General features: G+C 41.7%; 1 protein-coding gene across 19 annotated transcripts in view; it reads left to right on the top strand.

Moving 5' to 3' along the window:
- SVIL (supervillin) overlaps positions 1 to 24,375 on the top strand; it is a 601,346-nt gene that overhangs the window by 473,374 nt on the left and 103,597 nt on the right. For all 19 annotated transcript variants that reach the window (XM_069211285.1, XM_069211277.1, XM_069211284.1 and 16 more), the window contains 3 exons: positions 2,403 to 2,539; positions 8,316 to 8,463; positions 23,158 to 23,303. In XM_069211285.1, coding sequence (XP_069067386.1) covers positions 2,403 to 2,539; positions 8,316 to 8,463; positions 23,158 to 23,303 — 431 coding nt within the window. The remainder of the gene's footprint in view (positions 1 to 2,402; positions 2,540 to 8,315; positions 8,464 to 23,157; positions 23,304 to 24,375) is intronic.

Genomic DNA, 24,375 nt, shown 5'->3' with positions numbered 1-24,375 from the left:
TGCGCATTTGCTAATTGCCTTACTGTAGCTCTTTGGCCACATTAAAGATGGATTGAAACCTGTTGAATCATGAAAGGCCAGTGCTTCTATGATCTGTTAGTTTCTTCCATGGATGTAATTTAGGGGTCACAGCTGCAACTCCTGTCTTACTTCCTGTGACCCCTCACACTGCCTTTGCGGCCCTTGGCCTCGCAGATGGCAAAATCAGTGCCAAAAAGACAGGAACAGCTTTGCCCTCCTTGTTTTAAGCTTAGTTTTAATACACTAGCAGTAAATAATGGTACGTTATTCACTTAGTGTAATGAAAACTGTTTTTTAAATGTTTGTGTACTTGTAGGGGAGTGTGTGAGATGGGGTGTTTGTGTAAAGTGTATTTGATCATTTGTGTGACAGTGGTAGGAGTGGCACAAAAGAGATTAAATGTCAGTGATTGACAATGATAAAGTAAGACTAAATGTGAGGAAAAGTCAATAAGAGTGGATAGGTGAGTGTTAGTGTAAGAATGAGTGACAATCCGAGTACAATACCGAGTGCAAGAATGAGAATGAATGAATGCAAGGTTGTTTGGAATGGGGTTTCTGGTTCGCTAGGGTATGCACCTAAGCCAGGCAGAATCCACCACTCTAGTCAGGGCAAGCAAGTTATATGTTATAGATAACCTGTGCTCACCCTCTGGTAGCTTGGTGCAGAGCAAGCAGGCTTACCCGCAGAGGCAATGTGTAAAGTATTTGTGCATTGCTCTCGCAGCAACACGGTGAAACACCCCTAAAAGACTCCACACAGGATTATAAAAAGAACATTTTATATAGCAAACACAAGACATTAAGAATACAATAAGCATCATATATGATGTAGAATATGCCAATTTCCGTGGTAAAAAAATGGAAATTGCAATGCGCTCCTATTAGACGCCATACAGTAAAAAGAATGCACTTTGAAATGCTACCGCCTAAGAGTTATGTCTCTGTCAGTGAGTTATTTCTAATGTCACTGGGGTGGATTTTCATCAAGAAGGCGATATTAGTAGTGGTGAGGAGCACCATGCAAGCCAGAAGGGTCTGCTCGAGTTAGAGCCAGCGATGGAGTAACTCTAATCTGCCCCGGCGCTGGCTCTGCAGTCCGGTCAGACAAGGGAAATGCACTCACTGCCGCAGCCACAGGCCGAAATGCTGCAGGCAGTCTGGGCATTATGTATCACATGCTGTCGGTGTGGCCACCTGGGTCCAAGGCAGGACACAAACACCCGCTGTACTGGCTGTGGGCCAAGAGTCGTGCACTCTGGTAGTTCTGTTAGTCCGTTTTTCCCCGTATGTAGTCTTTGCGGCAGCATGGCACTCCCATTGATGTACAAAGTGCTTGTTGTAGTGATCTAGCACCCACAATGAAAATCAGTTGACACTCATTGACCCTGTTGCTTGTTAAAGTGCTCCTCAGAGTGCTGAAGTATACACGGGATCCAGAATCAGTTGGTCCCAGTGATTTACGAGGTCTTTTGTGCCCCTGAGACCTCAAGAAAATAAGGGGTAGGCCAGTATGCCCTTGGAGTCACTCTGGAGATGTCTTACAGTTTCTTCTTGGCAGGGCAAAGATCAGCAGGTTAGCTAAGCAAGGCAGGCAGCAGCCCCTGGGGACAGTCCGACTCAGCAGAGTGTCAATCATTCTTTCACAGCAGCCTTCACTCAAGCAGATTTTCTTCTTGGTCCAGTAGTGTACTACCTTGTGGGTCAAGAGATACTGTACTTATACAAGAAAGTGACATTGATGTGGGGGAGTACTCCAAAAGATTTCTTGTGAAGTGCACAGGTCCCCCTGTCACATTTGCCTCCCACTGCCTCTCTGGATCAGACAATCAGCCCCTTTGTGTGAAATCTAGTCCCTAGTCTGAGGTGCAAGTGTGAGCCCTTCCCGACCCCTTCCCCAGGAAGACCCATCAGTATGGAGATGAATACAGATGTAGCTGAGTATCCTGTGTTCTGGGTGTCTGAAGAAAATGCACAAGTGTAGCTGTCACCTAGCCCAAGCCAGACGTGTATTGGAGATAGGCGTAGGCACACAGGGCAAAGAGTGCAGAGGAATGTCCACTTTTTCTTTTTTTACTCAGTTTCGGACTCTTACTGGGCACTCGGTTAACGTGTTTAGGGCCCACTGTGGGGTTTTTTGTAAAAAAAAAAATGTATATTGGTTACGGCCTGCAGCCCATGGGGCATGCTGTGTGCTAAGAGGGGCATTTATTTTTATCAAGAAGTTCCCCATAAGTTGATAAAAATACATGTTTAGTGCTGAACGAATAGCAAAATAAAGTGCTGCAACAATCCCGCAAAATGTCCATGTTTGTGCTGCAAAATTTGGTAATCCATGCCGCAATATCTTGGGGGGTCTGATTGCTTCATCTCTTGTTTCAGGGAGAAGACATGTCCAGACGCGCCTAGTGGAACCAAGAGCCTCATCGCTGAATAGTGGGGACTGCTTCCTGTTGCTGACTTCACATTACTGCTTCCTGTGGGTCGGAGAATTTGCGAACGTCATTGAAAAAGCCAAGGTTAGTGGCCTGCAGAGATGGTCTGCCAGCACTTTCCTCTCTAAGTAAACAAAGCTTCCAGATGGGGTTTAAGAGCCCCGTGCTGCATGGAATGGGATGCGTGCACCATATAAGGCCAGTAGAGGTGTGATTTATTGTCACTCCTGCAAAGCGGTTCCGCCAGATATTTTTTTCCCCTGGAGAAGAGACGAAACATCCATTATAAAACGTCGGAAAAGAAAACGGTCTCTAAATCATGCTGCATTTTGTGTGGAGGCACAGAAGTGCCCAGTTTGTTCTGGAAAAGCAATGTTTTACATGTTACAGTAAAACCTCCCCCAGGGTGTCCTGCATTCTGATATTTTTTCAAAGGTTTAAACGGGTGGTAAATCCTCGCATTTTGTAGTACATGACAAGCCTATAAGGCGGGATAAGAGCACCAATTTGGTCACCCACACACGAAGCCAAAACAATTGCACATGCCCTCACAGCAGTACAGTCCCCCAAATTACCACGCGCTCTGTCAGGGCGTCGCGTGCTACTTGTTCGTTAATAAATCTCGGTGCCCACGCAGGATATGAAGCGCGAGACAGGTGTGATTAGAGCATGGAGTTGAAGTCTAGAACATAGATTTTCAATTCTGAGACGCACATTAATGATGCTGTCCTTAACTAATCCTTATGCAACTTGTGTAGATACTTTGTCCCGTTTTAGATTGTAAGTGCATTAGCTTGCCCCATTTTCAACCGTTATGTAACATATTCCGTTTTTGTAAAATGTATCAGGAAGAATTTATGAATTGATTGGAGTGCATGATTTGGTGAAAGGCCAATGAACAGTAATCTTAAGGATGGATAAATAGAACTTCTCACTTTGTTATTGTAGGCAGAGTGTCTATTTACAGTAAATCAGGCCTCAGTGTTTAATGCACAGATTAAGAGATTAAAATGGAATACAAAATTGAACGTGTTGCCTTGTTGACAAAGAAGTGCAAGAAATGTGAGACTGAAGTGCAGTTTGTAGTTTAATTAGGTCACAAATTAGAAAGTACTTTACTATGGCCAAAAGATAAGTGCAGATAATTTTTTGTTCAACAGAAACTGTTAAACGTTTGCAAGAAAAGCTTTTTGAGGGAGCTAATGAAGAAACAAGTGGGAAATACCAGAACATACGTGAATGTGTAAAATGTTCCATTTGTAAAGATAAGGCCGAACTGAAATGTGGGATTAATACAGATACTAGCAAAAAAGGGAAACCATGGCATGTTGTAGAAGCAAACGTGGAAAAATTGACAAATTTTCTTTCTGTTAAGAGCACTCACTGTGGCAGATAAAAAACATTGTGGTAAAGAACAGTAATTAATTTGCACCAGTGGTTTCAAGAGATGGGCCCTGGGACACATTTTTTGGGTTTGGAAGCAATTTTTTCATCCGAATTTGACCAGAGCTAGGCAGAAAAGGGAGAGAAGTTATAGAAGGACTCCCAAACGATGACTAAGTGGGGGAGGGAAGCAGGCAAGAAAAACCTGCAGGAGTGAAATAATAAAACAGGAACAATAGGGTGGCAGAAGAGTCTTGTGGTGGAATAGAGACTAGGTAGCCTTTATATTTGGAAACCGCAGCATTTAGGTGTTCTAAACACCTAAGCTGTCCACCTGACAGACCTAGAAAGGTACAGCTCGAAAGCACTAACATAGCAGCGCGCAATCCTGCTTTTCCGACGTGTTGGTATCCCATGTGGGCTTTTAACCACACCCACCTCACAACCATCACTTTCACTTGTTAGTGGGATTGCCTTTCAAAAATCCTTTGACATTGGTAAATGCTTTAAGTTTGTCCCGCCTTGGGACGGTTTTGTTACCGCCTTGGGGACCGACCATGTCACATGGATATTTGCACGTTGGCTGATATATTTGACTGCGAGCAAACTTCTTTTTCTTTTGGGGTCGTTCCTTCGCTCTCGTGCTCATGGTGGCCATGGCACTTTGAATTGACCTGCTTATGTCAACTGTCTTAAACATGAGACCCATTGCTTTGCAAATACTTGTTTTTCTATGTATCCCTGAAACTGAATACCCCAAAACGTTGATAGAGGATGATTTACTGTTCTAAACTCAGAGCTTCAATATTTTGGAACATAAAAATATCGAGAAGTCAGTGCTCCTAGCAGGATTGTCTAAAGGGCACTGATAGACTGAACTGTAGAAACAACGAGAACGGGTTCCTGAGAAAAGCTTAGTTTAAAAAAAAAGAAAATAAAGGACAAAGTCTTTCTGAATATAGAACGTGTGAATCTTTAAATTTACAGCTTTTTTTTCCAGACCCTCCTCCAGCTGCCCTGTGTTAAAGACAGTAATTAAGTGCAGTACTCCACAGGGCTTTAAGTGTGCTAGTTCTAAAGAGAAACTACTTCCAAATGTCAAATCGTTTTTGGTTGATATGTTTAAGATTTCCTCTGCAAGAAAGGGCCAACCACTTACGCTAGTCTGTTCTGATAATTGGAAATGAAGCAGAGGTGTAAAATAGTGGTGCAGTCACCGTGTGCAACAATTTATTAAACAGCAAATTGTTATGAATATATTTTGACATCTTAATGAATGTTGTGACCCCAATTTTTCAGTGTTTCAGAGTGAGCAGAATCTCTCTACTGCTGCTGGCAGAGCAGTGGTACGGGCTGGCGTGCTGTCCTCGTTTGCATACCCCTATACCTTGGAGACCAGGCCAAGGTGGTGTCAGTCTTCCTCTGCACACGGCACCCGACTAGCTGTAATTTTACTGAGATACCCACGCAGGATTTCCCACTCAATATTTCAGTCTGAGCTGCCACGCTGTGACCAAATGCAGAGGCAATCCAGATGGGGGATAGCAGTTACCTCATCACCCACATTTAATTTGTTTAAACAAAATCAAGGAGACCAAGCTTTTCTTAGGAGTCCGTTCTGATAGTTTCTACCGTTCAGTCTATCAGTGCCCCTTGGTCAATCCTGCTAAAGCAAAGGCATCACACATGAGCACTGACTTGTTGGTATTTTTATGTTCCAAAATATTCCAATTTAGAATAGTAAATCATACTCTCCCTCAGCCTTTTGGGGTATTCAGTTTCAGAGATACATAGAAAATAAAGCACAGCTCAAAAGCATTGTCAGGTGGAGAGCTTAGGCTGTTAGAAGACCTAAATGCTACTGTTTCCAAATATAAAGGCTACCTAGTCTCCATTCCACCTCAAGCCTCTCCTGCCACCCTGTTGTTCCTGTTTATTTCACTCCTGCAGGTTTTTCATGCCCGCTTTACCCCTTATTCATTGTTTCTTTCTATAACTTCTTTCTCCCTTTTCTGTTTTCCTGTTTTGCTCTGGTCAAATTCTGATGAGAAAATAACTTCAGATCCCCAAAATGTCCCAGTGCCCATATCTTGAAACCACTGGCACAAATTAAGTACTGTTCTCTGTCACAGAATGTTTTTTATCTCCCACAGTGAGCGCTCCCTAACACAAACACAATTAGCCATTCTTTCCACGTTCACTCCTACAACACACCATTGTTTCCCTTTTTGCTAGCATCTGTAATAACCTCACATTTCAGTTCAGTTTTATCTTCACAAACGAACCATTTTACTAATTCATGTATGTTGTAGAATTTCCTATGCATTTTTTCATTCGCTCCCTCAAGTTTTTCATGCAATTGTTTAACGTGTTGTGTTGACCAGAAAATGACCTGCACATACATTTTTGCCAAATTATAGTACTTTCTAATTTGTGACCTAACTAAACTACAGACTGCACTCCATTCTTACAGTTCTTGTACTCTATTGTCAACAAGGCAACACGTCAAGTTTTTTTTAATTCCATTTTCATCTCTTAATCTATGCATTAAACACTAAGGCCCTCATTCCGACCGCCAGGGCCGCGGGCAACGGAAGCACCGCCAACAGGCTGGCGGTGCTTCAGTGCCCATTCGCCGCGGTCAGAAAAGGGGATCCGGCGGTTTCCTGACGGATTTCCCCTACCTGGGCTGAACCTGCAAGCAGCGCCGCCATGGGGATTCCGACCCCCTTCCCGCCAGCCTGTTTCTGGCGGTTTTGACCGCCAGGAACAGGATGGCGGGAACATGTGTCGTGGGGCCCCTGGGGGCCCCTGCACTGCCCATGCCACTGGCCACTGGCATGGGCAGTGCAGGGGCCCCCTAACAGGGCCCCAGCATGATTTTCACTGTCTGCATGACCCCCTAAGTGTCAACTATTGTGGGAACTATGGTAGGCTTGACTCACCACAACTAGATGCACCGCTTGCAATTAACATTTGTGAGTAGTTCTATTTCTCCATCCTTGAGGTCACTGTTCATAAATCCTTCATCAAATAATTTACTCCAACCAGTTCATAACTCCCTTCTGATTCATCTTGCCTAAAACTGAGGGTCCTCTGTATGTGCTACAAACTTTAAGGAACCTTTAAAAACAAAAAGAAACCTTTAACGTACAATAACTGCCTGCTCAACATTAACATTGGTTGGTATTATTTTCTTCTATCACGTCAACAGGACCAGGTAAAAGGTGATCCAGAGTCCGCTATATATCTAATTTTGAGCTGTACCTTTTTTGGGTGCCTCTTTTTTCTACTTGATTACATACTAAACTAAATTTCCATCAGTCATCTTGCAAAGAATATCCATGTTATGCTTCACTTTTAATTATTTTACCCTTTGCAGAATTACCCAAAATGTTCCACTATCATGTGACTATGGCTTGTTTTCCAGTACCTGACTTTATTTTCCACCATCCATGTGGCTATAGTTTTCTGCATCATTGACAGACTGACTTCATCCTTATAACCTTCTTTTCAACCTTCATATTTTGAATATTTCAGTAAATTCATATTATTTTCTCGACTTTGACATCGTATGCTTCTTTTCTTCTTTGCCGCCTCTGTCCTCATGTCCCAAGCCTTCTTGACAACTGTACTCCACAAACTGTAGAAATCGCTTAATAGAGAGGAAATTATGGTTCAAGGTTTAACTTAAACACTTTTGTCTATTATTCATTACTACCTGATCTGATTAATTTTTACATCAGTATACCAATATTACAGTTTGCATCTAGAGCCTATGAATGTTACTTATTCATCCATACATTTTTCTGTTGCTTTTGAAGAACTTTCCTTTATTGAGAACCACATTTTGGTCCATAAAGCCTCCACATGTCTGCTAATGTAACTGTGTTTTGCAAGGCAACTGTCTATATATCCCTTGACCTTTTAATCTGGTCCTCAAGACCTTTCAGTGAATGTGTGCTACAAGTTGCACGTTGTCCTCTAATAGGCCCGGACCGCTCTTCGTACATTTCCCCACCCACTCTCAAGGATCGGTGTTTAGGATTGGAGGAATTGAGAACTGTCAGAGGAAGACAATTAATGCCAATGATGCTAGATTTTAGGCACCATGTTTCTAAACAAGGTTTACATCTGCTTTCAGAGAAATTGGTGGTGACTGGAGTTGCTGAAATCCCCCTGCCATAGCAGTGCTTCTGATGATGGCATGTGCTAAAACAGGACACCTTAATCAGCAGTTGTTGAATTATATAAATCGTACAGCTTTGGCAGTCTTAACAGGCACCACAGACCATGTCATCCTCTGTCCCAACACCGAATATAGAGCACTAATGAAGACAAATGGTTTATCTGCATATATGTTTGAACTTTTCTCAGCAGTTTTGTTTTAAACAAGATTCCTGGCCTGCATTTAATTTGACATCATATCTATATTAAAGAAGTCTTACTAAAACAATTTTTTGTTTTTTTTGTTAAGGCTTCAGAACTTGCAACTTTGATCCAGACAAAGAGAGAACTTGGATGTAGAGCTTCCTATGTGCAGACCATAGAAGAAGGCATAAATACCCACACTCATGCAGCGAAGGAGTTTTGGAAGCTTTTAAGCGGTCAATCCGAATATCAAGGTAAGTTTTAACTTAGTATTTTAGGTTTGCCTTCACCATACCAGAGAGTGATTGGTTTCAGCCTCCTCTAGAACAAAATACCTGGTCCAGGCCTTCCTGGAGGAAGATGCCGGCGTGTTCAGGTTCATAAGATTTTGTTTAAGGCACTGTGATCCACAGCATGTCTGCATTACCCTGTTGTTCCGACTCGCCCACAGTGCATTCTAAACCTCTGTCCGTGTTTTTTCAGCAGCTGTTGTTGGAGTAGTGTTTTGTGAACATAGTTTCAAGCAAATAATGGCATCTGCCTTTAGAGATTAAATTGGTGTGAGATGGAAAGCTTTAGCGGAAGCTTCAATGTTTTTTTATGCATAAAAAGTTGTTTAGAGCCACAACTGTTTAAATCACAGTGGACCACAGTTTAAGCAGATGCGTTTGTTATACAGCTGTTAGCTATTGTGTTGCAAAGATATTTCTGCAAGGTCTCCAGTTGCTAGTTCTGGTCACAGAGTTGTCTAATGGGACCATAACTGAATTTGCTCCTCAAGCACAAGAATCCAGGATACTCCCACATAGACTGAAATAATGTAATGTTTTTGGCCACCGTCAATTCAATTATATGACAAATGTAGTCACTATATCCTCAAAGGCACTTGAAATCTTTTGGTTGTTTTTTTAATGTAATTCAGTGTCATATAGGACATTTATCTTGGGTAATATATGAATTCACAAATTTCAGAGTTAGGGCAGCACTGCTGACCTCATCCTCGTGGAGGTAAATAATACTTAAAGTCCCTTGCTTGATTTTCCTTGTGAAACTGTTTCTAGCAGATTGCCAAAAGGTGCAGGAGCTTTTCCTCCTTTTTTATAAAAACAAACAAAAAATAATGGAAAAATGGACCTCACTTCAGTCAACAGAGCATGACCTACATCCACTGGAGAACCTCACCATGCGAGAAACCAGGACACTCATTACTACCAATTACATTTTATTCCATACTGCAGTTCAGTGGCTGTGGCAATTGGCAGAGGCTTAGGTACATATTCTGTACCCAGTATACTCTAGCAGGGCACTGGTTTGTCATTGAAAGGCGTCTGATTCTCTTTTGTAGTTGTTTCTGCATTCAAATACTTACTAGAGCGTTCTCTCATGATTAGGTGTCATGAAACACTTTAAAAATGGTCTGTTCGCATTATTGGTGTAGGCTGTAGTGGTAAGGTCCCCTAATAACATTCTGTTATAAATGTTATAGATCCTTTTTAAGAAGAGTACTGCCTGCTAACACACATGAACCCATAAACACATGGGCATTTTCTTAGTATTCACTACTTTAGTGAAACTGCTGTGCCGGAATGAGTTTTTTTTAGATGTTTTAAATTGATGCTTTCCAAGATTTCTTCATATCATTCTGCAGATATTTCACTTGTTGCCAAGAATGTATTACCTATAATAATTAATCATTCTGGTTGGTACAGATTAAATTCATTAAAAAAAGTTTTGGTACTGAGCTTGATGAAATACTCCCCATGAGATTCTTATATGTGGCCCTCTGAACTCTGACCTACTCCCACCCCCACTGACCACGGGAGGAATGTGGACATCATCTTGGACAACACACTTACCGTGATGACTCTGAACTCCTCTTCATCCTCCTCCTCTTTGTCCTTCCTCCTCCTCCTTCCTCCATCTTCCTAGTCATTCATTCTTCTTTATTCTGCTTCCTTCCTCCTCCTCCTTCCTCCTCTCTCCTCCCTACTTCTCCCTCCTCTTCCTTCTTCTCTTCATCCTTCCTCCTCCTTCTCTTCATCCCCCTCATGCTTTGTAAGATATTCAAATGGCTACCCCAAAGCTGAAGATGCACCATCACCTTGGCTCTCATCTCCAGCTGACTGGACTACGGCAACACTTTGTAGGGATTGCAGCTCACCTGACTACAGACCATACAGAACACTGCAGCCAGACTTGTCCTGGCTCTCTAGATGACCTCACATCATCCCCCACCTCCGGTAACTCCAGCTACTGACCTACACATAAAGGACCCTATGCAACTGAAGACCAACCTACTTGAACCACTGCCTGAACTTCCATCAGCTCACCATTTCACTCTCTGACCCTCATCCCTGCATCAGATGTAGCAGTTGCTGAAGTCATTCCTTCTACCTAGCAGCGAAGACATGAAAAGAGCTACCCTCATCTCCAGACCTTATCTCTGAGTCCCGAAATGTTCCTGAGTCCTGGCTATTCGGCTAATTAACTGGATACCCGCACAGGTGACGAGCAGCGCTCTACAAATCTTCTGATTGATTGCATTAAAAGCAATGCATTTGGTGCAAAGAAGCAAGTTATGCTTCCATCATTTAGTCCTCTTGTCAGTAAGAGCTGGATGCATGCAATTTTCCAAGATATGCACATGAGAAGATGCTACTGCTATTGATATAATAGGGAATCATTTATTTGGTCTGTGAGTAGCCTGAAAATTTGGCTTTTGAACTAAGACTTCTAGTGCAAAGATTGGACAGCCCTCTCTAATCCTCCAAGATAATTCCACAAATGGCATGAAAGCTCAACAGTCATGTCTCCTGTCTTGCAGTATATGCCCAGTAGTTTGACATTGTTCACAGGAAGGGATATTTATTTTTCTGGAGAATTTGTGAAAATTCTAACTGGTAACGTACTAAAGCAGATTCTGACCGACATCCACCTAATTTAGTTTATTTATGGAAGAAACACTGTATTTGTAGAGGGTGTGCACAGACTAGGCCTTTACAAGAGCATGCTATTATGTATGCCTAAGATAGTTAATGAGTTTAATATTAAGTAGTAGCCTTTCTTTTTTGGTGTTTTGTAACATAATACTTTACTACATCATCTGATGTAACAGGAGATCTCACGATGAATTCTTTGCTTACCTGCTGTAGTCTATTTTGTTATACTTGTAATGTTTGATCAGCTAAGTGTACAATGTTTCCAGTTTCAAATGGCTTTTAACTTTACTCAGTTTGTGGTCTGGAAATCCTAAATGTTCATGCTTCTATATCTCCATATTTATGCTTTCTGACCAGGAAAGTGTGAGTACAGCCAACTTGGACTATCTGCACTAAATGCTTTCTAGCCTCTTTGTCGGGCGATTGTTGGATAAGATCAAATTATTGCACGTTGCTCAGTTTATGAACATCCCCAGCCATCAGACTGGATGTAGAAACCTTTTTCCCAGCAATAGCACTCCAGAGCCGATGTGTTTTGCTGTGTGGCTTTAGCGGCAGCTTCAGCCAACCCGGAAGCAGTGGCATAAATGGCGCTGATGTGTGCTGGCTTCTGATCCTGTGTTTTGCTTGCACTTCATTGACTAGTGTATGTAGCTCATCTTAGTGCTTCATTGACATAATTAGCCTGCAAACAAACCTCGTCTAGGTCCGATGTCACCTCTCATGGTCTGAGGGTTTAAACCCTGTCAGTTATGTTGTAAGACCACGACTATCTGATCCCCATGATGTCTATATGTGGTGTCTTTGTTCAGACAATTCTCAGTCTGTGAACCTTTCTCTTTGAGGCACTGGACAACCACCGGGGAGCATGCGGCCAAGCTATTTTAGTTTAAGGTCCACCAGGACATCCTTAAACAGTCCCTTTTCCACTCCTTTAGGTAAATCTCTAGACATAGAACCATCCCCTTCACCATAGTCCTTCGAAACCAAAACCAAAAGGAGGAGAAATCTTATTCTCCCCAAGAAAACTGTCCTGCCCCTGGGACTGTCTGGAGACCATGGCATTCCCTGACACTGGGCTATTCGACGTTGTTAAATCCGGTTTCTGAAACAATAAGCTAGACTTTCAAACTTAGTATGCTGACCCTTCCAAGATTGGACTTTCAGCAGGCCATGCTAGACATAATCAGAATGACCTGCTCCCCTCTGGGCTACTCCTTAATTAAAGGGCTTCAGGTTTGTGTTTGGTCTTGTGCCCCCCCTCCATCCTTGCTTCTACAAGAACCCCCTGCCTACAACATCATGACCCTCGTACCTCTAGTGATATCTATGATGCAATCACTGGTTTTACTCTCTGATTACAACTACAATTCAACCTTTGAAGTTGGCCAGCAAGATAATATCTGTCAAAGAAATGGTTCATGCTTGTTTTGGAGACTGCCTCTGTTGAAACACTTCAGTGGAGTCCAGAACTTGGCCCATTTCCGATCAGATTCCGAAGCCTTAGAAATGCCTATTAGACAATATGGGCACACAAAGGAAGATGACTCACAGGCTGATAACTTGTTCTCTCCTTAAAGTATGGACACTGGTGTTGTGGGTTCCTTTTAGCGCCTAGATTGGGCACCCATATATTAGCCGTTAGGTCCATAGCTTATGCCTTTAAGCTACGTACACATTTTATTCACTTTTATTCATTTTGTTATATTTTGCAGAGCTCGCTTTTAGCTTGTCTAATATTTTATCAGCTGCTTTATTTAGAAAACATGCTTGTTCGTGTTCCACATTTATCTCTCCCTTGCACGCATTTCATTCTGTGCCCTGCTCAAGGCTATCATATTAATACACAATAGTACACTGGATATTGCCGGTCCAAGAGTTACGGAGCCAACCTTCTAACCATAGACATACCATCACGTCAGGCCTGTTCTCAGAACACAACACAACACATTTTGTTATATAAACACCACACAGGCTGAAGAAGGGTAGAAGGGACAGTCTAGCAAACCATCTTATGATGCACAACTACGTCAACAGCTTCGCTGATCTTGGCCTTGTCATTCTAGCCAACTTGGAGGGGGGGGGGGGGGGGGGGGGAACTGCCAGCAGAACAGGCAGACCCTTGCCTTTGTTTCAGGTATGGGTAGTCTGGGTGCCTTCTATAAAACCGGGACAGACTGAAAGGCTAACACTGTTATCCTCTTATGTTAGATGTTAGGATGTAGGTAGGAATTCTTAGACTCATGATTGTCATGATGTTGGGAAGGTTTACCTGTTTGACTCGAATGATCACAATCCTCACTGTATTATTTATCTCCTTAATAATCGCAGCTCATGCGTTTATCATAGAATGCAGTTTCTTCAATAAATGCATTGAAACTTACCCTGCATTTCTTTGTCTGCCTATGCATGTGTGAGACTTTGTGCAACCAAGAGAAAGGGGTATGATCTGTTCCACTACAACTTCCCTGAGGAGTCTGTCCTGATTCTGGGCTGACACAAATCACCTTTACTTTCTAGGTTTGGGTAAGGTGCTAATAGCTAGCAGACAAAGTCAGGCTGACAGTTTCCAGTCTGTGTGAGAATGACTGTCACCCACACACGGTGGTGCTGCCGCCCTAAACTCAGCAGTTTTACACGAATGCTAAGAGTCCTATGAGACAGGCTTCTACTTTACCCTACAGAAAATTAGTGGCCATGACATCACGATGGAAGGATACATTCTTCATCCGTCAAGATCCCCATTGGTACGCAAAGCTGTGGAAATACTGAACCTGTCCCTGCCTACTGCTGAGACAGTCAAACATATTGACTGAAATCCTGCAACTTTCCTATGCAGTTTCAGATCTGTTGCTTTCATAGATAGCCCTCTTTTAGACTGTACTGGCTGCATTGGAAGAAGTCCCTTTTCGATCCTGGCAGTTCCACAGACAAATTGCACAGTGCAGTATGCCTGCACCTTTTGACCCAAAATGCGTGTTCACCAAACAGTCACTACTATTAGCCTCTTCTCTCAAACTGGATCCCTACAGCTCCTCGAGATTGCCAGTCAAAAAGGCTTTGGGCTCAAGTCTTTGCCTCAGGTAGCCTAGTTCTGCGCGCTGCCAAAGCCATGGGCATTCTTAGCCACTATGTCCACATTTTGTGTGACCTGGGGGGGGGGGGTGGGAGGAGCATAATCTCGCTTCCTAATTACATGAAGAAGCAGTGTTCAGCCCTGGCCAGCAAGGGTTTGAACACTGCCAAACATATCTTCAAGAGCATCCTGGATTCGGTCGAAACACTGATTTTAGTCATTGTGGTTACTTAGCACTGACACACTTGGATACTCTCCACAGGCTTTTCAGGAGATATCCAAGTGGCCCTTAGATGTCAAGTTGCTGTTCAGGGAGAAGGGGGTGCAATTCTCAAGAACATTTTAAAAACAGTTGTGCCATAGTGTGCTTGGTGGGCCTACCCTCCCCAGCTATAGTGTCACTTTCAGGGCTTCTACAGGGAACAATTGTCACATCGACAGCAGTCCACCAGTAGCTGTATCACCCCATTTAGGGCAGGAGTGGACCTAAGGGACGCCAGCATTGCAAACAGCATTTTCCATAGTTTCTTCCATCCTCTGCTGGGACTGCCATCACAAAAGCTTTGCCTCCACCCTTCACCACAAGCAGTGGTGATGTGAGGGTGGGGTTGTGGTGGCAGGGTAGGGGTTTCTTATTTGGCCACCAATTTGGAGCCAAGACCACCTGATTGTGTGCTTCAGTTTGTCCTCCAGGGCTGCACTCTCCGCTTCTATTCACAACTGCCCACTCATAAGGGAGTGCTCCGCAGCACCGGTCTCATTCTTCCAGGTAGAGGTTCTTGCCCTAGTGAACAAAGGGGCCATAGAAGTGGTCCCCTCAGAGGATAGAGACGTGGGATTTTACTTGCTGTATGGTTAATTGCACAAAAAGGCTGGAGGCCTCTGAAAGAATGGTTCTCTTGTGGATGCTTCGAGTTCAGGTAGTCCTAGTCTTCTTTATGCATTCCTGATGATTCCACTTCTGTCAGGTTCTGCAGGAGGGGAGAAGTAAGACAGAATTCAGATGCTCTCAACTGCACTGCATTGAACAAGGGCTATTGCACACTCTGATCAGTTGAAACTCTGCTCTCAACTCCCTCTTAAATTTCCACTCTCTGTGAATCTGTCACAGCAGAATGGGTCCCACCGTCAATTTTCTGATGTGGCAGCTGTACATGTGCAAAATGATAGGTTCCAAATAGAGAACTTTTGGATGCCTGAAGAGATGAAAGATGTTATTTTAGAAGCTAGAAAATCTTTATTTGTTTGTGGACTGCTAGATAAAGTTTGCCACTTGATAGTCTGAATGTTTACCTCTTCAGTGTTCTATGCTTTTTGCCAGCTCTTGCACGTCAGGGTTTGATGATTGTCACAATGAATGGATATTTGACTGTCTTGTCCTCCTTTCCTGTCTCTCTGAGCAATCTTCAACATGCCACCAGTGACTCCTCATTTTTAAGTTTAAAGAAATAAGTTTATTTTGGTAAACGTTAGAGTAAAAATGCAAAGTAAATAGTGCATGGAAATAACAAAAGACAAATAGGAATAATGTGAGAGGAAAGGAGGGGGAATAAAGGGAGGAGGTAATTACATAAACCATATTAATAAATGTCTGATTATTAATGATTACTAAGCCAAAAGAGAGGTATCCAAAAACTGTACATATTAACTAAAGATGTAACATACCATAGGAAGTCAGGGTGGTTGAAGAACCTCCTGAATGTTGGGTGTAGGTGTAAACAGCAGTTTTACAGAATTATCCAGGAACTGAGTAGCAGGTGTCCCGAGTTCTTTTCGCTTTCAAACAAATAATAGAGGAAGCACATAAGCGCTGTCTAATCGATGATAGCAAACTTCATACCACCATGCTTTAAAAGATAATTGTGTAACGTCTTTCCAGTGCCTAGTTATTTGCTGAAATGCAAGTGCTAATAACAAGTCCAATATTTTCATATCAAATGTAGCATTTATCCATGCATCAGAAATGCTTCCCAAAAGCGCATTATTAATAGAATAAGGTACATTGAATTTATTCGGTTCCAAACATGTGTCCAGAAAAGAGACAGAGGGGCATTTGAATAGCAGGTGATTCATGTCCGCATGTGTGGAGGAACATGTCCAAAAAATATCTTGGGTTTTCTGCGTTTATCTTGAGTAGGAAAGGTGGTGTTGCAAAGAGTCCAATATATAATATAATTTATATATGTGTGCATTTGTGTTGTGTTTGTTTGCAGGTCGAAGTTTTTCTGATTTTAATACAGATATGTTTTCATGTTAAAATGGGAAAAGTTGTGGAAAAAATCAGATTCCCATGCTAGTTCAGTTCTAGTTTCAGGGGAATCATGGGAAATGCACTGTAAGTGTGAATAAATGATGGAGGCTTTTGGATTTGGATTTAAAATAGTAGCTAGGCTATTGGAAAGCTTTGGATTAGGTAAAGACTGGGATTTAAAGTGAACATATGTTTGAGATATGGTGTTTTGTAAGGCTGTAAACTTAGTGCTGGGGGGAGGGCAAAAAGCGCTTGAGCTTGTGATGAGTTGAGATTAAACAACTGGCGAACCCAAATCAATCCTTTCGTTCTCCAAGTTTGCCAATAAATAGGTCTAGTCTTTATTTGTAATTATTGTGCCCAGTAGTAGAGTCTAAAAAGAAGTGGCGGTCTGTGGGAGACTAAGTAATCATGGACTCTAATAATTTGTAAGTATTTCGAAAAATTTGACTTGAATTTTTTTTAGACTTCCTTATAAATGACAAGTACTCATGAAAGGAAAAGGGTGATAGGAATGCATGTTCTAAGTCAGCCCATAGTGGATTGAAAGATAACATATTTGTTATCCAATGTACTGACTGTTAAAATAGCAATGCCTAATGATATTTAGAGAAATCAAGGAAGTTTACTCCCTCTTCAGCCTTGGGGTGCTTTAACTTGGGTAAGGACACACGTGGCTTCTTATTATGCCAGAGAAAAGAGGTTAAGATTGAGTTCATGTTTGTGTATGATTTAAGGAGAGTATTCAGAGGGATATTAGACCGGGTGAAAAGAATAAACGTAACTAATATGTTGATGGTACCAAGTCGACCCCACCAAAGTAAGTGTCAACTACTAGGTAATGAAGTAATCTTGTGCATGCAAATGTCGATATTAATAGAAATATACGTAGCAAGAGACTGAGTAAATTGAAGGCCCAATACTTAAGCTGTTTAAATTGATTACTTTAATTTTAAATAGCAAAGTCTCATTTGAAAGTTATTTTGTTCAAGGATAAAATTTCACATTTATCAGTTTTTAATTTATATCCGGAAACAGAAGCATAGGAGAAGACTTCTGCAGGAAGGGAAGTGAGTGGTCTGAAAATGAACAATAAAATATTGTAAGCATATGCAGTTAATTTAACATGTTGAGTATTATATGTGAAGCTGTGTATGTTTGATTTGTCTAAAACTAGATAGGAAAGGTTCAAGTGCTAAGTTAAAGATAAACTGAGAAAGGGGACAGCCTTGTCGGTCACCCGTATCTAAGGTAAAGTATGGCAATTTCAAACCATTGGCACATTTAGCGGCTTGGGGTGGGTATATAAAAGAGAAATTAAAGGCATGATTTTAGGGCCAAAACCAAGTCAAGGTATGAAATAGAAATTCCCAATTTACACAATCAAAAGCCTTTTCAGTAATCAGGGCAATGGCTTCAGTAGGGTCAGGTAAACCTGTGGACTTGGAAATAATATCCAAGTGCAGATGTGTTATGTGAGCTATATCTACCTTTAACAAATCCCAAATGTTCTTTTCACAAGAGTTCAGAAAGAAAATGTTCCAATGTAGAAGATGATACTTTAGAGAAAATCTTGTAGTCACAATTGACTAGGGAACTAGGTCTGCAATTTCTGGACTAATGGGACACCCTTCCCCTCTTTTGGGATAAGACAAATAAGCGCCTCTAGAAAAGAGCCAGAAGAGTTGGGAAAACTGGTGAAGGAATGAATAATGGTGCATAATTTAGCAAGATGTAATTTGGAAAATAATAAAATTCAGCTGTGAAACCATCTGGCCCAGGAGCTTTATCTTGTTTAAAGGCAAGAAGCGCAAGATGAAGATATAATTGCGTAATGTCTATTTCCATAGAAGAGAAATCTAGTTGGGAACAGCTTGGTTTTTGCACAGTATATATTTTGTAAAATGTCAGTCTAAAGGTTCATGCTCTGAAGAGTATAAATTGGCATAAACATTTTTTTAATTGATTTTAAAATGTCTGATTCTTTGATATGACGTGGCAGTCATTTATAATCAATTATATATGTAGTTTGTTGTGTTTTATTTTAAGATAGTTTCCTAATAATTTCCAGATTTTGATCCGCATACAATTTGATACTTTATTTTAAGAAGCTAAAATGATGCGTTATCTGTGGATACTTCGTGAAAGTTAAGTTTAGCATTAACAAGTTTCTGTAGTGATTGCTCTGTGCGAGAGGTATAATATATGTTTGAGACGTTTTATTTCCTTGACAATTTGTAAGGACTGTTTGTAAGAAGTTTTCTTTTTCTTAGATACAGAATTGATTATAAAGTCCCAGGGTGAAGCTTTGAAGTCATCCCAGATTACACAAAAGGAAATGTCATCCATGTTATTATGTAGAAAGAATTTGTGGATGAAGGAAGTGAAAGAGGAGGTTAAAGTGTTATCTAACAATAAAGAATGATTGAAACACTATCTTTTGGGAGTGGCCTGTTTAGGTAAAAGGTCTGGTTGTATAGAGACTGTGGCGTGGTCAGATATTAAAATTGCGCCAATATCTGTTCTGTGTAAGGATTAAGTAAGCTAGTGAGATAAGAAAATGTAGTCTCTCTGAGACAGGGTGTGGTGAACTGGGGAGTAATATGTATATTCCCTAAGTGGCGGATTGCATAAGCCCCAAGCATCAGTTAGATGAGGTTGCTGAATATTGTGTACAAATGTTTTTTGTGATTTATTTGGGATATAATGAGAAGAGAGGAAAGCTTATAAATAAATGGATCAATAAACTCACAGGTGAGTAGTGTGCTTTACAAATTCCTGATTACAATCACCTACTTAAACCAAATTATCATCCGGGTATTGTAGAAGTTTCTGTTGAGTAGTGGACCAGAACTGACAATCTGGAGCATTAAGGCCGTATACATTACAACGTACATTGGGAATCCTGTCCATGTACAGTTTGAGCAATAACCATCTTCCCTGGTCATAGAATTCTTGAGATACCTGCTGAATATGAAAAGACTTGACATAACATGCTTTTGCCAAACCCAGGAGAAAAGAACACGTCACCTACCCACTCTGTGCAATTTCACAGATTCATTTTCTGAGATGTATTTCCTGCAGGAAAGCAGTATGCACATTAAGCTTTTCTAAATGAGTTAAGACCAGTTGTTTAATTGGAGAGTTTAAACCTCTGTCACTCCAATATACCATTGTCAAAACCATTGGAAAGAAATATTATGACAAATACAGTCAGACCATATATATGAGAAGATAAAAAAAAAAAATAGTCAGATAGGCAACAAAAAAGATTACAATGGAAGAAAGCAGTGAGAATACCATAAGTACAGAGAATAAAAAGAGGAGAGGGCAGTGGAAGATAGAGGTAAGGAGAAAATAAAGAAGAAAATAAATTAAGCATGAGTGAGGATGAGGTAAAGGAGACTGGTGACATGAGTCACAAAAAGAGAAAACCTACTTAGAAGTACCTTTGGTGGGTGGGGTGGTTGACCACAGGAAAAGACAGCACATCCGGAGTCCAGAGGAAGGTGCACAATGTGTGTTGTAACATGACATAGTAGATGAGGGGATACACAGGTAATACAGCGCCTGCAATAAAAGAAAAACGAAAAGGTAAATTGACTGAAAGATTAGTGAGAGCACCTAATAAAGCTATTTCCTAAAGGAATAACATGAAAAATGTTTTCAACAATACCACGTTGAAATAAAAAGATAAAAGGCAATAACACATGTTTAAATTATCTGTCCCTTACGCACAAAGGAGGTAGGATGAGGAACAAAAGCTCAAGTAGATGAATCAGCCGATGTGGCAAAGTCCCTTTTCTCTGCCCTGCATGTGTCAAGGAAAGCCCACAAGCAGGAAGGATCTTCAAAAGCCATTTTCGTGTTCTCATATGTAACCTTAAAGATACACGGGTGGAAAAGTCTAAAGTGTGCTCCAAGAAAACGAAGAGAAGGTCTCATTTTTAAGAAGGTTCATCACGGGTCAGCAGTGCTCTTAGCATAGTCCTTAGAAAAGATGTTATGTTCTGACCTGGAAATGTGTTTCTGCTGTCTAGCAGCAGAGATGTCCTGCTATAAATCTGTGTATTGCAGAAAGTAGAAAATAACCCCTCAAGACCTTTTGGAAGTGGTAGTAGTGGAAGAAATATGACCAATCCTGTGAGCGCGCTGAATGTTAAATTATGGGTGTGTGGGAGGTTTCAAAGCCTGCAGAGAAAAAATAACATTTGAAGAAGGCAATAGGATTTGAACCTTCCTTCAGGAAGTCCATATATGCAAAGCTTATTCAGTCTGTTGGGGTTTTCGAAGTCCTCAAATTGTTTCTGTGGAGGAACTATCTGCTTTTGCATAGAGCTCACCTTAAGAGAGGTTTCATTAAGGTTGATTATTTGGTGCTCTGCGGTAGTAATTCCCTCTTTCATACGAGACCACCCATCTCCTAAACTCTGGAGCTTGTTGTTTGTGTCCTCCATAAAGGGGCTCAGGGGCCTAGTTTCTTCCAGTAGAAGGTCAAATGAGGCATTCAGAAGAGTTTTTGTGGGGAAAGGTGGGTCCGTTTTAAATCTTAGTGGTCAGCTTGCTAGTGGTAGATTGCAAGGAATTAGTAAGGCTAGCTGAAGATGGAGAGGAAGAAGAACTTTTATGCACTGAAGGATCCTCCATGTCGCAGTGTGAGGAAAGCAGCAACACGCTTAAGCAGTTTGTCCCCGGACAACTTGGAGGATTGTTTTAATGTCTTTATTCTGCCCATATATTGAAAATAATGGCAAGACAAATGAGGGGTAAGGCACGTACGTGTTTCACCCACACAACCATGACTCAAGAAATGGAAATGTCTCCATGAATTACAAAAAAACTGAATAATACAACAGCAGAGATCACTGTATTCGGGGAAACAAAAACCTTCAGATATTTTGTTAGAGTTCCTCCTTATTTTGACAGGCACTGAGTAACCAAAAAATGCTGACTGGCTTAAGGTATTTAGTTACACTCTACGCTTGGGTCTCCTAACATAAAATGGCGTCCGCTTTCAGGGTTGACGAGCAATGCATCAAAAGGAAGCAAATACACCTACCCAAACATTGAAAAGGGCATCCACAGCCTCTAGCAAGGTTCTGTATCAATTGCATTTTGGCAGAAATCAAGTTAGATGCAGGAAGGCCACCGTCTCGCCGTGCGCTTCACCACTGGGACGCAACCGCCTTGTCCTGGTGGCAAGCCTCGCCCCGCGACTCCACATATAAAAACTTTAATCTACTTGTGTTCTCCTGCACTTTGTTCTACAGTGAGATGTGAAGTTAGTGATAACCTTCCGCATGACTTCCCCAGTCAACCCAGTGCACCATTGCCCACTCAATAAATGCTGCATTTCAGGCTGGAGGCTTGGTGAATTACAGGTCCTTTTGGTCCTGCTATCTTTCAGTTTTCTATGCAGATAATGTGTTTTTTCACACTGCCCTTCCTGCTTACTGAAGGTTCTGTTTGCCTTTCACATGTGCAAGTCTACCATACTTCTGTTTGTTTTTCTCTCTCACTTCACCAAGGGAGGGGAAAAAGTGCAGACTGGATCCCAGGTGTGTAAAACCAATACCTTTTACACATGGCGGGAGAGAATGGATGATTAGCTGTTCGTAGGCTTTGCTGAAGTTGTAAAGGTTAAGGTGTCCGAGTGTAACCCAATGTAATATTGTGCGCTTGGCTAAGGTCTGCTGTGCTTTGGCCTAGAAAGACCCTTTTTCCGATGGTAATTCTCACGTCATAAGGATTATGGCTACTTCTGATCTTACCTGGGGAGTTAAAAGGTGGTTTTAGAATGGCGAGTCCCTGTAGCTGATAATTGCAAGGCAGCCCTTAGTCTTAATTACATATTTTTGCAGGGCATTATTGCCTCGCAGCTCAGGTATGTTAGGCAGATGAACAACTTAATAATTAAAGAGCACTACTCAATCCTCGTTGCCTTGGAACTCATTCAAAAGGCAAGCAATCTGCAGGGAGAAATATCCATCAGAAGAAAATTACTTCCCTTTAGTTAACAATGTCTGATGGAAACAAAATCTTCCCACGGATTCCTCCCCCATCTCCATCCTCCTGATAAGCTGGTGCCATTAATACAATCCCAAGGTTTTCAGGTGTTTAAAGTGGTGTGATTGTTTTGTCGTTAATGCCTTCTCAGTTCCTCTCCACACATTCATTGGGTGGAATGTATTTTTGGGGCGTGGGGTAATGGTTTTACAAACTAACCCCAAGGTCCAAGTAAGTGCCATTTATATCCTGATGTCCTCACATTTGGGGAGGATCGTGTTATGCCTAAATGTATGCTGTGCCATCTGGTGGTGCTGGAGATTTATTATTGTGCAATGTTGGTCCTGTGGTGAGGTTTCAGCAGAAAACTAAATTATCCACATGGTATATTGTTACAGAAGGTAGACTTTTTGTACTTGATATGTAAACAATGTACCACATGCAAAAGATAAAAACAAGTGATGTAAAAATCCAGCCCGCAGTTTGGCTCCGCAGCCTAGATTTTTTTAAATGGGTAAGACACATGGGGGGGGGGTTGCATGAGGGTCAAAACATCGTAGATTGTAGCTGTCTCACTTTGAACTTTGTTTTGCAGTTTGGAGCTGTTTTATACATGCCTTATCCATGAAACATCAGGACACTTTTATGTGGGGTTTTTTTTTTTTGTATTCCTCAGGTGCTGGAGAGCCAGATGAAGATGAGAAGTATGAAAATGCAATCATAGAAACTAACTGCATTTATCGCTTATTGGATGATAAACTTGTTCCTGATGATGAATATTGGGGCAAAATACCTCGATGTTCACTACTGAAGTCAAAGGAGGTAAGCATTGTAAAGCACATTATCTTATCTGCTATTGTACCAATTGTGCTGAATAAACCTTTAGCTTTCTCAAGTCTTTCTACATCTGTGCACTGGAACTAAACAGTTGGGTAAAATTTTGTCCATAACTCACAGGCAAAAAGAGGGCAGGTTAGGGTCCTGCATACATTCCACCTATTCACAGTATGCTAAAAGAAAGGGCATGCAGTTCCTCTGAGGAACAAAAAAAAGCAAAGAAAATTAGAACAGGTCGGACTCTACCCGAGCCGTCTGATCAAGATATCTGATTACTCAGGAGCAAGGGCCATCACCCACCTGAAAGGGTGTCATGCTTCATCATCAGGCAGCTCCTTGTTGGGCTGGCACTGGACTTGTTCTTTTTGCATTTGTCACCCTAAGTGGGAAGGGTATGGCCAGACGTGGGTCCCGTGCTTCCCATACCACTGGATTCAAGCTAGCCTGGCTGATGAGGTGTGAAATCCTGAAACCGGTCCCAGGATGCTTGTTTCCAGTCCAGGGAAGACCTGGCCTGGCAGTTCGGGCTGGACTGTTCCCATGGGGAACAGGGTCAAGATTGATTTGCATATGGCTGGGTTCAAACTGGAAGGGCATGGGCAGCAAAAAAACGATGGATTTAGGCCCAGATCTCTGTACTGGGGGTGAATGTTTGACATTGTTCAGCATTCCTTCCATCACTTGTTCTTTTTGAATATGGCACTGCAATGCCCAGCGGGCCCCGCAAGGGGGCTCTTTACCGGGGATCTTTTGCTTGTCTGCTGATGTGAAGAGTGAGGTGCAAGATTGTGTGTAGCAGTGCGAATAGAGGACAACATGACACTCTTTTATAAGTAGTCAAACACTGCCCTTTATCCTATCTAGTGGTCCGTAATGGGACATCAATCCTGACTTTAAGTAGCTCCCTACCATGTCACATTCTGCAGCGCATGGCACAGGGGTTCACTTCACTATCTCACCAGGAGGGGGATGGTGTATCATACTAAATTTTGAGATAACATTCCTTTTTAATGTTACATTAAGTTTTAATAACAAATAGTTAAAATCCCCTCTGTAT

Source organism: Pleurodeles waltl, chromosome 10, assembly GCF_031143425.1.
Source record: "Pleurodeles waltl isolate 20211129_DDA chromosome 10, aPleWal1.hap1.20221129, whole genome shotgun sequence".
Lineage (NCBI taxonomy): Eukaryota > Metazoa > Chordata > Amphibia > Caudata > Salamandridae > Pleurodeles > Pleurodeles waltl.
The sequence above is the reverse complement of the archived record's forward strand: the minus strand, read 5'-3'. Positions and strand labels throughout refer to the sequence as shown.